At 45.8% G+C, this 13,148-nt stretch overlaps 1 protein-coding gene across 1 annotated transcript in view; it reads left to right on the top strand.

Moving 5' to 3' along the window:
* Positions 1–12,129, top strand: part of rapgef2b (Rap guanine nucleotide exchange factor 2b) — a 116,072-nt gene extending 103,943 nt beyond the window's left edge. The window contains 12 exon segments of the mRNA XM_080465468.1: positions 374–757; positions 839–1,050; positions 1,562–1,685; positions 2,064–2,087; positions 3,526–3,749; positions 3,855–4,022; positions 4,450–4,599; positions 5,739–5,937; positions 6,745–7,250; positions 8,255–8,379; positions 8,381–8,552; positions 9,976–12,129. Coding sequence (XP_080321594.1) covers positions 374–757; positions 839–1,050; positions 1,562–1,685; positions 2,064–2,087; positions 3,526–3,749; positions 3,855–4,022; positions 4,450–4,599; positions 5,739–5,937; positions 6,745–7,250; positions 8,255–8,379; positions 8,381–8,552; positions 9,976–10,001 — 2,314 coding nt within the window. The 3' untranslated portion in view covers positions 10,002–12,129.
* The last annotated feature ends 1,019 nt before the right edge of the window (positions 12,130–13,148 follow it).

The raw sequence follows: 13,148 nt of genomic DNA, 5'->3' as shown, positions 1-13,148 counted from the left end.
CACCAGTTAACAGGGGCACCAATGAATCCGAAACACCGGACAGTTAAGCGCCATCTTAACAATCCCTATTTTGTAATATTATTAATAAATATATGAAAATATCTACTATTTAATTCAATATTTGAGCTGATATCAATGCACGTTCGCTCCACATCATGTCAGGGTGATTACTTGTGCGTGATGGGGAAAAGCTCCAATGACTCCGCCCACGCCGTGGTGGCACTATATTGTGATGTAAAATGACTGAGGCTGAGGCGAGGCGAGGCGAGTAGGAACTCGTGGAAAAGCACCATTAGTCTGGTTCAAAGACGGTAAACGTCCAGCCCTGCAGATTGTTGTGTTGCCTCAGTTAAACTGACTCTTCCGTCTCCAGGTATTACCTGAAAAGCAACATGGAGACAGAGACGCTGTGTTCGGACGAGGACGCCCAGGACCTGCTGCGCGAGGGCCAGATCTCCCTGCTGCAGCTCAGCACGGTGGAGGTGGCCACGCAGCTCTCCATGCGGGCCTTTGAGCTGTTCTGCGCCATCGAGCCTACCGAGTACATCGACGACCTGTTCAAACTGCGCTCCAAGAGCGGCTCGGCCAGCCTGAAGCGCTTCGAGGAGGCCATCAACCACGAGACCTTCTGGGTGGCCACGGAGGTGACGCGGGAGTCCAACCAGCTCAAGCGCATGAAGACGGTCAAGCATTTCATAAAGATCGCGCTGCACTGCCGCGAGTGCAAGAACTTCAACTCCATGTTCGCCATCATCAGGTCAGACGCAGAACCTCCGCCATCCGCTGCAGATCCATGTGGTTTTCCAGCGCAGGCGTGTAACTGTGTTTGTCCTCGCAGCGGCCTGAACCTGGCGCCGGTCTCCAGGCTGAGGGGGACGTGGGAGAAGTTGCCCAGTAAGTATGAGAAGCTGTTCGGAGACCTGCAGGACCTCTTCGACCCCTCCAGGAACATGGCCAAGTACAGGAACGTCCTGAACAATCAGAACCTGCAGCCTCCCATCATCCCCCTGTTCCCCGTCATCAAGAAGGACCTCACCTTCCTGCACGAAGGTTCGTCTCGTCAAATCAAACACCGAAACGGCTGGAATCTGTTCGTTAGCATCAGTTTAGAAGTTACTTTAAACAACTTAAACGTACGTTTGTGGCGGTTCAGAAATGAGCTCTGCAGGTTTAGGTTGGTTCGTCCCTTTTTGTGATCAGGGGTGTCAAACATACGTTTGCTTTAAATGAGCTCAGTTTCGATTAGTTTTGTAATAATTTTAAACTAAAAACATCTTCAGTCCACAGAAGTTTACACTTCTAGAAAGTTTTAACTTCCATTTAATGTCTTACTTTGGATTTAGTTTTGTTGCATTTTGTGTTTCAATGATTTAATTTGCATTTTCTTTATTCTACGTTTGTCTTAACAGTAAATTCAATTTTTTTTTACTGTAATCTTTGATGTGATTTAAAGCAGTATCATCAAATCATTTCATTCTTTACATCAGGACAGTGTTTCTGTTTGCCTGTTGAGGACCACGATGGGATCTTTGTGTTGATGGTTTTTCCTTCGATCCTTCAGGAAACGACTCTAAAGTGGACGGCCTGGTGAACTTTGAAAAGCTGAGGATGATTGCCAAAGAAATCCGTCATGTTGGTCGCATGGCGTCGGTCAACATGGACCCCGCCCTCATGTTTCGCACCAGGTGAGGTGACCTTTGACCCCTCAGCCTCCCTGTAGGACCGAGCCCGTCGGGTCAGCCGGTTCACTAGATCCAGTCAGGGTTCTGCATCACGCTTGTCTGTGGATTCAGCTGTTTTCTCCGGCAGCCGTTTCCTCCAGCGACCGTTTCTCTGTTCACATTGTCAGTGTAAAATGTGCTTCTGTGCCCGTGAGTCTCTGTCTAATGACGCCTCCTTAGCGGAGTCCTCCCATTGATTCTTCCTGCTGGTGGTCGAATAGCTTCTCTTTGGTGTTTTCTCGGTGGTCTTTCCTGTCCTAAGCTTTGTCTCCTCTCTTTCTCTTTCTACTCATCCACCCTTTGCCTCTCCGTGCTTCTCTGTTCATGGCACCCGCCCTCTAGGAAGAAGAAATGGAGAAGTTTAGGGTAAGTTTGGTGACCCTCCAACTGCCCCCCCCACCCCATTTTCCCTCTTGATACCTGTTTGCGCTGCTTCTATTCTTGTTTCCATTAACTGGTTTGAGTTGAATCCTCCCTACTAACCTGCCCCCCAAATACTGAACCAAGCAAAGGTCACCTGGCTATAATAAAAGGACTGATGATTCCCTGTAAACGTGACAAGCTTCACTAGAAACCGACCGATTGGCAGAATCCAGCCTTCATCTAGCGAGTGTGACCTTTTGTGACATGTTGTATTACAACAAACTGCATGCTGCTACAGTTTGACCTCTATTTTCCTCTAAATAAACCTCCAAACAGCCTGAAAAGTTATTGGTATCATGCTTTACATTCTTGTGGTTGAATGAGGCGTCTTGGTGGATAACAAATATTTGAGAATAATAACGTTAACTTCACTTATAAAATAAGTCTTTAAGTTGAGAGAAATGGCTTTTACCATCGAATGTAAAGAAACTTAAAATGCATTGTTCAAAATCAGAGAGATGAGAAAGATGAGACCAGGGGAGTCAAACATAAAGCCTGTGGGCCACATCCAGTCCAATCCAGCCGCCAAACCTCGAAGAAAATGGTCAAATTTCAAAGAAAACTGATTTTTTCTTTTAACAAATGTCTTTAGAGTAGCGACACAACACTGATACCCGGGCTGAGATCTCGGTGATGCTGCCATGAAATCTCACTACCTGGTTGATATCAAACTCGCCTCAAAGCCGTGCTCTCAGGAGCCATTTGTAAAAACACCCAGAATGCAACAGCTACAGATGTTTCACAGACATTTCACTGGATTTTACACCAGAAGGTTTCATTGAAATGGACTTTCTGTTGAGATTGTCTGTAGAAATTGTTTGTGAAAATATTCATCACATATACTCAGACAAACTACAACACAGAAGCAGCAGCAGCTTCTGTTTAGGTACAGAACATAAAACCTGTCCTATTTCCAGACCAATATTTTAGTTCATAATATTCACAAGGCTTAATCTTTTAATTGTGACAGACTTTTGAAACCATTTCCATTTGTCGCCACTGACGAGCTCCAACGGGCTTTTTCTCGTCGTCTCACGCTGAAGCCGACTGACCAGGTTGCTGCTCGGCTGAGAAAAGCTTCTTCTACTACTACTACTGCTACTACTACTACTATTACTACTACAGCTCTGAGTCAGGCCACAGCAATGTAAACTATGAGACTCCTCTCTGCTCCCTTGTTGTTTGGCTCCGGCCGTCACTTCTCAACTCCGCTCTCAGGAATGTCGGGAATGTTGAGAGAAACATCTGAAGCTGCTTTCTGCATGTTAAACTCCCATGCTCCCCGTGTAGATCACAGTTTACACTTTTATACTTCACCTCATCTGCTCTCCGAAGCAGCACATTAATTATGCCTTTCTGCCCTCTTCTCTGCACGTCTCAGGTCTCTAAGTCAGGGTAGTGCCAACGCGGCCGTGCTGGACGTCACGCAGTCCGGCGGGCACAAGAAGCGAGTGCGACGCAGCTCCTTCCTAAACGCCAAAAAGCTTTACGAGGACGCCCAGATGGCCCGGAAGGTCAAACAGTACCTGTCCAACCTCAGCCTGGAGACCAACGAGGAGAGTCTGCAGACGCTGTCGCTGCAGTGCGAGCCCTCCATCAGCACATGTAAGTTTCAAGTTTAAAGGAGCGCTTCATCTTCTGGGCTGTAAGTCTCTGATGTTTACCTGGAGGATAGTTTGTCGTCTGCTGATCTTGTTCTCCTCTGCTCAGTACCCAAGAATGCTGGTGGCAAGCGACCGGACACTTCTCCTGTCGTGTCCCGAGCCGCCAGCCAACAGCGGGGTCAGCTGGCCAAAGGAAACCAGGCGCTCCAGGTCCCCGCCGTGGCGCTCTACCCATCCCGCAAGAAAGTGCCCGTTAAGGATCTGCCACCTTTTGGTAAGATCATTAGAAAAAACTAAACCCTGAAATAATGTCTTTTTATCCTGCTGTCATGATTCAACATGTGGCTCGATCGTATTCTTTTGTTAGTGGCGTGAAAATGAATCTTTAAATCTTCTCCTCATTCGACCCGACACCACTGCTGTTTTATTTCTCTGCTGCCCCCTACTGGCAGTCTGGTATTAAGCAAATATAGAAAATCCCAGACAATGCAGTTCAGCATCCCAACACCCTGGAGGTATGGCATTGCGCCTCCTGGAGGAGTGGCGCCTCCTGGAGGAGTGGCGCCTCCTGGAGGAGTGGCGCCTCCTGGAGGAGTGGCGCCTCCTGGAGGAGTGGCGCCTCCTGGAGGAGTGGCGCCTCCCGGAGGAACAGCAACACTCCCTCCTACTAATTCGACTCGTCTTCTTGTGAACGTCCGCAGGCACCAGCTCGCCGCAGTCTCTGAAGAAGATCCTGTCTCTGTCCGAGGAGTCGAGCGACAGGCAGCGCAGGCCGCCAGAGGACACCGTGTCCAACACCTCCTCCCAGCTCTCTTCCCCTCCCACCTCCCCCCAGAGCTCGCCCAAGAAAGGTAAGCCAATAATCCTCCTTCCTCCTTCCGACTCTGCTCTCTAGTCTGTCATGATGGGACACAACTGCCACCACCTGCTGGCCTGCAGCATGTACTACACCCTGCATTGTTGCCTCTTGTTTATTGTGTTTTCTGTTTATTTCACATCATACATTTTAATTTGTACAATCTCATGATGAATACATCCCCAAAGTGTGTTTTTGACTTTACATTGCAGTGAAATGTCAAATCCAAAACACTCGTTACTGAAATCGTCTGTCACCCAAAAGGCAATAATTAACTTCAGTTTGAACTGATTTTAAGGCCACGAAGTTCCCAGCCTGCCTCGGTGTGTAAAGTGGGACATGTTTGCACTGTTAACAGGATGGATGACACTAAAGCATGTGAACGTTAAGTCTGCAACCTCTGCACACGGTGTAAAACATGACGGTGGTTCACAGATCTGAAAACACGCTGCAGTACAGTGCACGTGGATTTACAATGAATCCAAGCCGCTAAAGCAAATACATTGCTGATTTGCAGACGTGATAGTCCTGTGAATTTCTGCAGTAATGTGAATTTTAATGCCAAAGACAGGATAGTGGCATGTAAGATTTTTAGCTTGTTTTTCTTGAGCTGTCACTCTATTCCTGTTCTTCTTCTGCCTCTTCGTATCTGTGGTGAAGACTTGCTCCCAACATTTCATTTCCTGAACGTTAGAATGTTGATTTATGTTGACGGTGGCTGAGAAATACGACTGTGCTGCCATTAAACTTGATTGCTGAGCTGCAGTGGATGTTTTAATGACAGACGCCTGCAGCACCGGAGCCTCCTCAGACTTCATCCTCGCTTCGTTCTCCCCATCGAAACTTTTCCACGCTGTTTATTTAACCTGCAGGTTCAATGAGAAACTGATCCGCCTCTTATGTAAAACAGCGGGCTGACTTGGAAACGGGACTCTAGAATTATCTGCAGTGATTTCTGTTTTGAACTGACAGATCAGACGTGTCAATTGAAGATTCCGACACACACTGAAAGGAAAGTTATTTTTCAGTTCATGTAGAGACTCTAGATCAACCGAAGGTTTGGTGAGCATGAAGGTTTAACCTTTTGCTTTGCTGATCTCCACGTTTTAAAGTTCCTCTCACTCTCTTCTTCAGGCTACAACCGGATGGGAGACGGCTACTCGGACTCGGGCCACAGTGAGATCTCGTCTCGCTCCAGCCTGGTCAGTAACTCCTCCTTCGACATGGCTCAGGAGGAGCGGCGGCTCCGTCTCTCTGGAGCCGGGGACTCTCACTTGGGCGGACCGCGGCTAGAACGGCGAGCCACCACGGACCCCGACCAGTACAGTCTGGGGTATGAAGGCCGGCTTTTTCTAATAAGGTTCAAATAATCATAAACACATAAATATTGTCACATCATTTTGCCTTTTAGGCTGATTTCTATGGAAGAAGTGTTTTCGACTGTGACAATCTCATTCTTATTCTAAATGTTCCTGCTGCTTCAATAAAACCTAAAAGAAAACTAACAAGTTGAGCTGGACGAACAGAAATGACCTGAATGAGAGGGAACTGATGTAAAGAGAAACAAAATGAACTGCCAGAAGTATTCAGTATGAATCGAATGCACCCGTCCTGCCTGAAAAGATGCTAAATTAACCTTAAGATTAATTTAAATGATCACAAATTTGATTAGGAGAGCAAATATATATATATTTTTTAAAGGTCCTCTTTTATCTACAAAGAGAAATGGGTGTTTTCATTCTTGTATAGAATTCCCTGTCCTGATCCATTCACAGCATTTTGCCTTTTCAGCTGATTTCTATAGAAGAAGTGTTATATTCAGTGTTTTTGACTGTGAAAATAATAATTGTTATTGTTCTAAATGTTCTTCCTGCTTCAATAAAACCTAAAAGAAACTAAAAAGTTGAGATAAACTAACAGAAATGACTTGCATGAGAGGAAACTAAATAAACTGTCAGAACGATTCAGTATGAATGGAATCCAACCAGAAAAGATGCTAAATTAACTTCAAGATTAATTTAAATGATCAAATAGATATGTGTTTTGAAAATATCGTCTTATCTACCAAGAGGAATGTGTATTTTGATTCGTGTGTAGAAGTCGGTGTGCTGACCTGTCCCCTCTGTCCCCGACCCTCCAGGTCGTACTCGTCCATGCAGGACTGTCGGGGGATCTACGCCGGCTGTCCCACCGTTCTGTCGTCGCCCAGCTCGGAGGAGCTCACTCAGGATCAGGGCGACCGCGTCTCCCTGGACGCCGCCGACAGCGGCCGCGGCTCCTGGACGTCCTGCTCCTCGGGCTCCCACGATAACATCCAGACCATGCAGCAGGGCCGCAGCTGGGAGACCCTGGCCTTCGGGGGCGGCGGCGGCGTGGGGAGCCTCCCCCCGGGGGGGCCGGAGGCGTTACTCGGCGGCCCCGCGGCGCTGTGGGCGGCACAGGCCCGGGGCAGCTGGGCCTCCGCCAGCTCCTCCTCCTCCTCGGCGGCGTACTGGGGCGAGGACTCGGAGGGAGACACCGGCACCATCAAGAGGAGGGGAGGGAAGGACGTGAGCGCCGACCCCGAGACCAGCAGCATCACGTCCACCGGGTCCGAGGACGCCAAGCAGCTGGGCCGGCCCACGCCGTCGCCCATCACTGCCGGGGGTAAAGGAGTCCTTTGTGAGTGTCTGTTGGTCCTCCAGCTTTTCAAACTTAATTTATCATCACTTCTTACTGCGTCGAACCACAGCAGGGAAATCAGTCCCAGCAGCCTCTCAGTCAAGAATTATACTTAAGTATAACATTATGTTTTAATTTTAGGTCTCTTGAAAATTAGAACACGTGTCTCAACAAGAGGCTTTGTAGATAAAAAATCAAAATTTTGAATTTGAACAAAAGGTCAAATAAAAAAAACAACTAAATAATCAACCCAACATGAAAATAACAGCCTGCAATGTTTTGTTTTCTTTCCATCATATCCTCCAGAGAACTAGATTAAAAAAATATAAATGATTTTGAGATTCATGATCTTTTAGGTACTTTAAATCTGAATGGAATCATCTAACAGACAAAAAAAATAAATGTGGTGAAGTTTTAGAGAAATGAAAATCAACTCGATGAAGGAAACAAACATGTTGGGAAACAAAATCACAAAACTGAAAATCATTTATCTATAATTGAGAAATTCAATAGTAATAATATCCAAACTTCATGTTTTGATTAACCTCAACCTGAAATGTTAAATTAGGTCAAGCAAAGCAACAAAAGCAGGTCAAAGTTTCACTACAGAGGACAAATCAAAGTTGTGTTTTAAAATGATTAAATGACGATACACTGATTATAACCTCACTAAGCTGAAGTGAAGAGTCTCGTATTCAAGAAACAATTTGAATACTATAATATCTGCAAAAGAAATGACATCTGGTGCCTAAACAGTAGAAGCTTTGATGGTTTCTGGGGAGAATAACCATCTGAACAGACGTGATGATTTGAAAGGAGGAAAGTCTTTTTACCTCGATGTGACGTTCAACCCTCAACCCACCTGAATGCTGCTCCTCCGTGTCTCGACTCGTTAATATCCAGTTCAAGCTGAGGACTTTAGTTTCATGTCGTCAAACTTCATTTCTGCTTCATGTGAGTTGACTGATTCTCCCTCTTCGTGTCTGCAGCTCGGAAAGACGGCCGTTACCGCGAGCCCCCTCCGACCCCGCCGGGCTACACCGCCCTGACTATCTCCGACCTGGCTGACGGCCAGCACCCGCCGCCGCCCGTCCCCACCGCCACCGCTGCCGCCCACGCACACGGGCCGCCGGCCGCCCGACTACACCACCGCCCTGCAGCGCTCGCGTATGGTCACCCAGTCGCCCGACTCCCACCAGGCCCAGCAGGGGGCGCAGCAGCGCGCGGGCGGCCTCCACCGCACCCGCTCACCGGCCGAGGACCCGGAGGCTGAGGAGGAAGAGGAGGGTGAGTCCTTGTCTTCCAAACTAGTCGCTCTGAGGAAGCCAGTGGCTCAGCACACACCTGAGACTCCCACACCGTGAGGGGTGTGTGTCCGGGGTTAACAGGCAGGTAAACATAACTCATTTATTAGGTTGCCCCTCCCCCCACACCCCCAACCCTCCTTCCACTCTGGTGAACCTGCATGTGAATGGAAACACACACACACACAGACACACACACACACACACACACACACACACACACACACACACACACACACACACACACACACACACACACACACACACACACACACACACACAGTGTCAAGCAGCATCCATCACATGACGCTGTGGTTAGAATCCTCTCACCCCTGCAATCGATCAGAATGTCTGAAACACACACCTCCATCCTCCTGCACCGGCACGCACCTCCGACCTCCGACCTCTGACCTCTGACCTCTGACTCGCCTGCAGTCTCTCCCCATCAAGTCTGCTTCTTTCTACCAAACAAATGTCATACAGTGAGTTTTAATTTTGGCAGATGTACATTTTAAAAAGTACTGCAGTTTAAGCGTGAAGACACGTTTCCTTCTCTCTGTGACAGAATCTTCAAAGTCTTTAGGATGAGTTGAAACATCACAACACATTTATTATTGATCGGACTAGATTTCAAAAGTAGAGTTGAGTTTGTAAAAAAAAAAATTTTAATTACAAATGTTTAATCTATTTTTGTTTTTCCTTGATTATTTTTAATTGAACAGTTTAAATACCCTTAGCGTTAGCTGGTGGCTACATGTTAGCACTGAGATCATACACAGTCTTGAATTTCTTGACAATCTGTAAATTCTTTGCTCGTATTTTACTGGCATCTGTTTCCGTCCCTCAGTTTAAACCAAAACTTTCCTGTTTCATCATTTTCTAGAATTAAAATAAATGACAGCCGCCCTGGCAGGAGCGTCGGGTTCCGATTAACTCTTGAATGTGGGGAAGCTGTAGGACAAACATAGACACGTCTTCTAGAATAAAGTTAGAAAATGAAGGGTTAGAAACGCTGCCACTGTTGTGCCCCTCTGTGGGCTGCAGAGCAGAGCAGAGGTGGAACAACGGATCCATCCCATCACGGAGTGCGAGAACCGAGGCTGCCGCGGCTGTTTGTTGTTATTTACCAGGAAACTTTATCCTTATCACAACATCAACTTTAAGAAGTTCCCTCTGGGATTTATTTAAGTATTTTCTCTTCTCTATCACACGACGACTCTGACAGTCTCTTTTAATTCATTGACCAATGTGTCTTATTTAAGGCGGAATCAGCCGTTTGCCAATGAAAGAGCAGACTTGGATCAGCTCTGCTGCTCATCCCACTAATGCATGTTCCTGTACGCCAAGTGTGTTTCCTCCTGTTCAAATGACGCGTGTCTGACCTGCGCTTGTTTTTCTCTCCACAGAGGACGAGCAGGTGTCGGCGGTCTGAGAGACGGTCCACGTCTCGTTTTGCAGTAACTTGAAGCCCCGCCCCCTCGTCGGTTCAGGGTGTGCGGGATTAAAGAGACAGACCAATAGACTCATCATCAGTTAACGTACGTGCCTGCCTCCTCCTCCTCTTCCTCCTCCTCTTCCTCCTCCTCCTCCTCCTCCTCTGCTCGTCTCCCTCCCCTGCCTTAAAGCATCATGGGGGGTTGAAGGACCCTGCATGCAAAAACATAAATACTGTGAAGAAGAGATGGAGAGAAGCTGGTGAGAAGACGTCTGGCACTTTTGGAGAAAAATGAAATGAGGAGGACGACAGGAAAGGAACCTTTGGTGGGGGAGGGGAGGGGAGAGGAGGGGTGGCGCCACCCGGCTGCATTAATACAGAACCACACCCCCTCCACCCCCACCACCTCCACCCACCCATCAAACACAACAGCATCGAGTGTCGATCTGCACTTTTCTACTTTTTAAAGAACAAAACGGACAAAGTGTTAAAGACGTAGAGAAACAACGGCTGACTTGACTTTTAATCTCACCTTCCCACTAGATTTTTTAATTTCTTTTTGGACTGATTGCACTCTGGGGCCCCGGGCAAAACAAGGAGGAACAAGTCGAGCCGGTCGTTTCTCCGCCTGGACTGAAAAACAAACCCGTCTGTCGTGGAGCGTTTGAACTCTGAATCCAGTATTATCTCATGTTCGAGTGTGTAAATCAAAGAGAGGAGAAGCAACACACACACACACACACACACACACACACACACACACACACACACACACACACACACACACACACACACACACACACACACACACACACACACAGTTTGAATAGTTAAAAACAAGCACTTTCAGCACAATCTGAGACGGTCGGCTTGGACAGCAGGGTATGAGTGAAGCATATCGACCCCTCGCAGCTCACGATGGAGAAGCACAGAGGTGATCCGTCACCAGCTGGAGTCCATCGTATCGATCCCTACGGAGGCGGCGGCGGCACCAGAAGCGGCGGTGGCGGCGGCGAGGCCTCCATGGATCTTGTACAGAGTCTTTTCCCCATTCAGCATTAAAATCCAGATTCGGCTCCTTGTGAATGTCCAAGCGCCTTACGATGCCGCGATTGCTTACATTTTTCTTAAAGTCCCCCCCCCCCCCCCCCCCCCCCCCCAGGATCAGAATCACCTTGTTCCAAGAGCAGTCTTGAACAAGCAATAGCAGAGTGAAATGCCTTATTCAAGATACTTCCCTGGACTTTTTTTTTTTTTAAGCCGTTTCAAGACGAAGGCAGGTCGGTGTGTGTTCCTGTCCTGGAGGTTTTTTTTCCTCTCTGCTTTGTTTATTTCATCCTCTGGCCTGTTGCACACATCAGCTGCCTGGACGTTTGTCTGTAAATCTCCTCATCAAGACGTGACTGAAGGTTTATTTCCCCAAGACTCCGGTGGAGAAGTCCACTCATGAAGTCCCATTTTTTTTATTTAAAGAGGCTGCCAATCAGAAAGATTAAAAATCCAATTGTGAAAAGAACTTTTTTTTTTTTGTTTGTTTCTTCTATCACTGAGTGGCACTGATCACATTGATCAGTCTAGGAAACTACAGAAAAGATGAATGAGCGCAGTGTTTCCCACTGTGTTCTGTGACTCCACTAATAAAACTTTTTTTTTTTTCCTCTTTGTTCTTGTACGTTTTTTTTTGTAATGGCTGCAGATAGATTGTTAATAGTTTGTTTGTAATACAGTGGTGACATGCATCATTCACTCTCGTTCAACTCTGAAGATAATGTGCATATTAGCGGGCCGAGTCCTCGTGTGGAAGCGGTGAAAGTTGCACAACGATGTACAAGCGTAAAGATAAGTGTAGTAGGTAGAACTGCTACTCCGTTTGGTGTGTGATGTCAGTGAGAAATGTACATTTAGCTGGTGATGACCTTTTTGTTTTTTCCTCCATTCTTTGTACTACTTTGACCTGTATGTCTTTTACAAAGACAATTGGTGGAGTACGTCTCGGTTGTTTTTTGTATTTTTAATACAATAATTGTAAATATTGGTTATATTTTTGTTCAAATGTACTATGTTTATGCCTCAACATCCAGTTTATATGAAGCTGGGAATCAATAAATACTGCATAAAGAATCAACACCTAGGTTTAAATGCACTTATTCATTTCAATGTCTTTTTCTTTTTTTCTTGCGTTTCTTTCCTCTCGGATACCGTTTAGTGTTTGCACAAGTCATGGAAGCAACTTGAAAAGTGTAACGCTCATACTTTTTTCTATCTGACCGCGGTGTGTCGGAGTTAATAAAAAAAAAAGATATTAAAGCCTCCCTCGCTTTTATTCTTCTGAGCTGAGAGAATAGCAGAAGTACCAACACTCATTTTTATTTCACAAATCTAATTGATCTGTTCTTACGAGAGTCGATTTCTGTTTTGATAAAATTCTGCGGTTCCACGACTCAACTTCATCTGGAGTGAAATGAACTCATGTCAGTGTTTCTTCTCCCTTTTCAGATGTTTGTTTCTGTGAGAATATTAACAGCTGGATATAAAACCCAGTGTTTGGATATAAACAAGAGTAATCAGTTTGGTGTACACGTCCCTCCTCTGCTTAATTATTGATACGAGTGGAATAAAATTGTTTATCAGATATTAAAGCTTCATCAGGATAATAAACAAAACATCAAATAAAACTTAAACTGTCTCATCAAGTCTGAACCTGATTAGATTAGACCTTTAATCACTCAGTTTTACATTTTGCTTAAATTCTGGATTTTTAGAAGCATTTTGTTTCATGTTGACAAGTTCTAAGTTAAGTCTCTGAATTATTTATTTTTTCTGTTTTACATCATGACATTACATTAGAAATATTTCAGTAAAACCTAAAGATTAAGCTCTAATCTTATTACATATTTCAATATTAAACATTTAGTTAATGATCAGTCTGTTCTGAACCGGTTTTAATACTTGTACTGTTAGACCACGAGGGGGCGCCATTTCTCCAATAATTAAGCTTGAACGTTTCAGTATGATAAAACTGCTCACCTGTCCAGGTGAACCTCCAGTCAGAAGATGGATTAAAGGAAGGTCTGCGGTTTTTACATGCAAAAATATTGATTCTATTAAAAGTGATCATGACCGGCATGACTGATCGATCAAACC

The sequence above is a fragment of the Lipophrys pholis genome (assembly GCF_963383615.2).
Source record: "Lipophrys pholis genome assembly, chromosome: 6".
Classification (NCBI taxonomy): Eukaryota; Metazoa; Chordata; class Actinopteri; order Blenniiformes; family Blenniidae; genus Lipophrys; species Lipophrys pholis.
The sequence above is the reverse complement of the archived record's forward strand: the minus strand, read 5'-3'. Positions and strand labels throughout refer to the sequence as shown.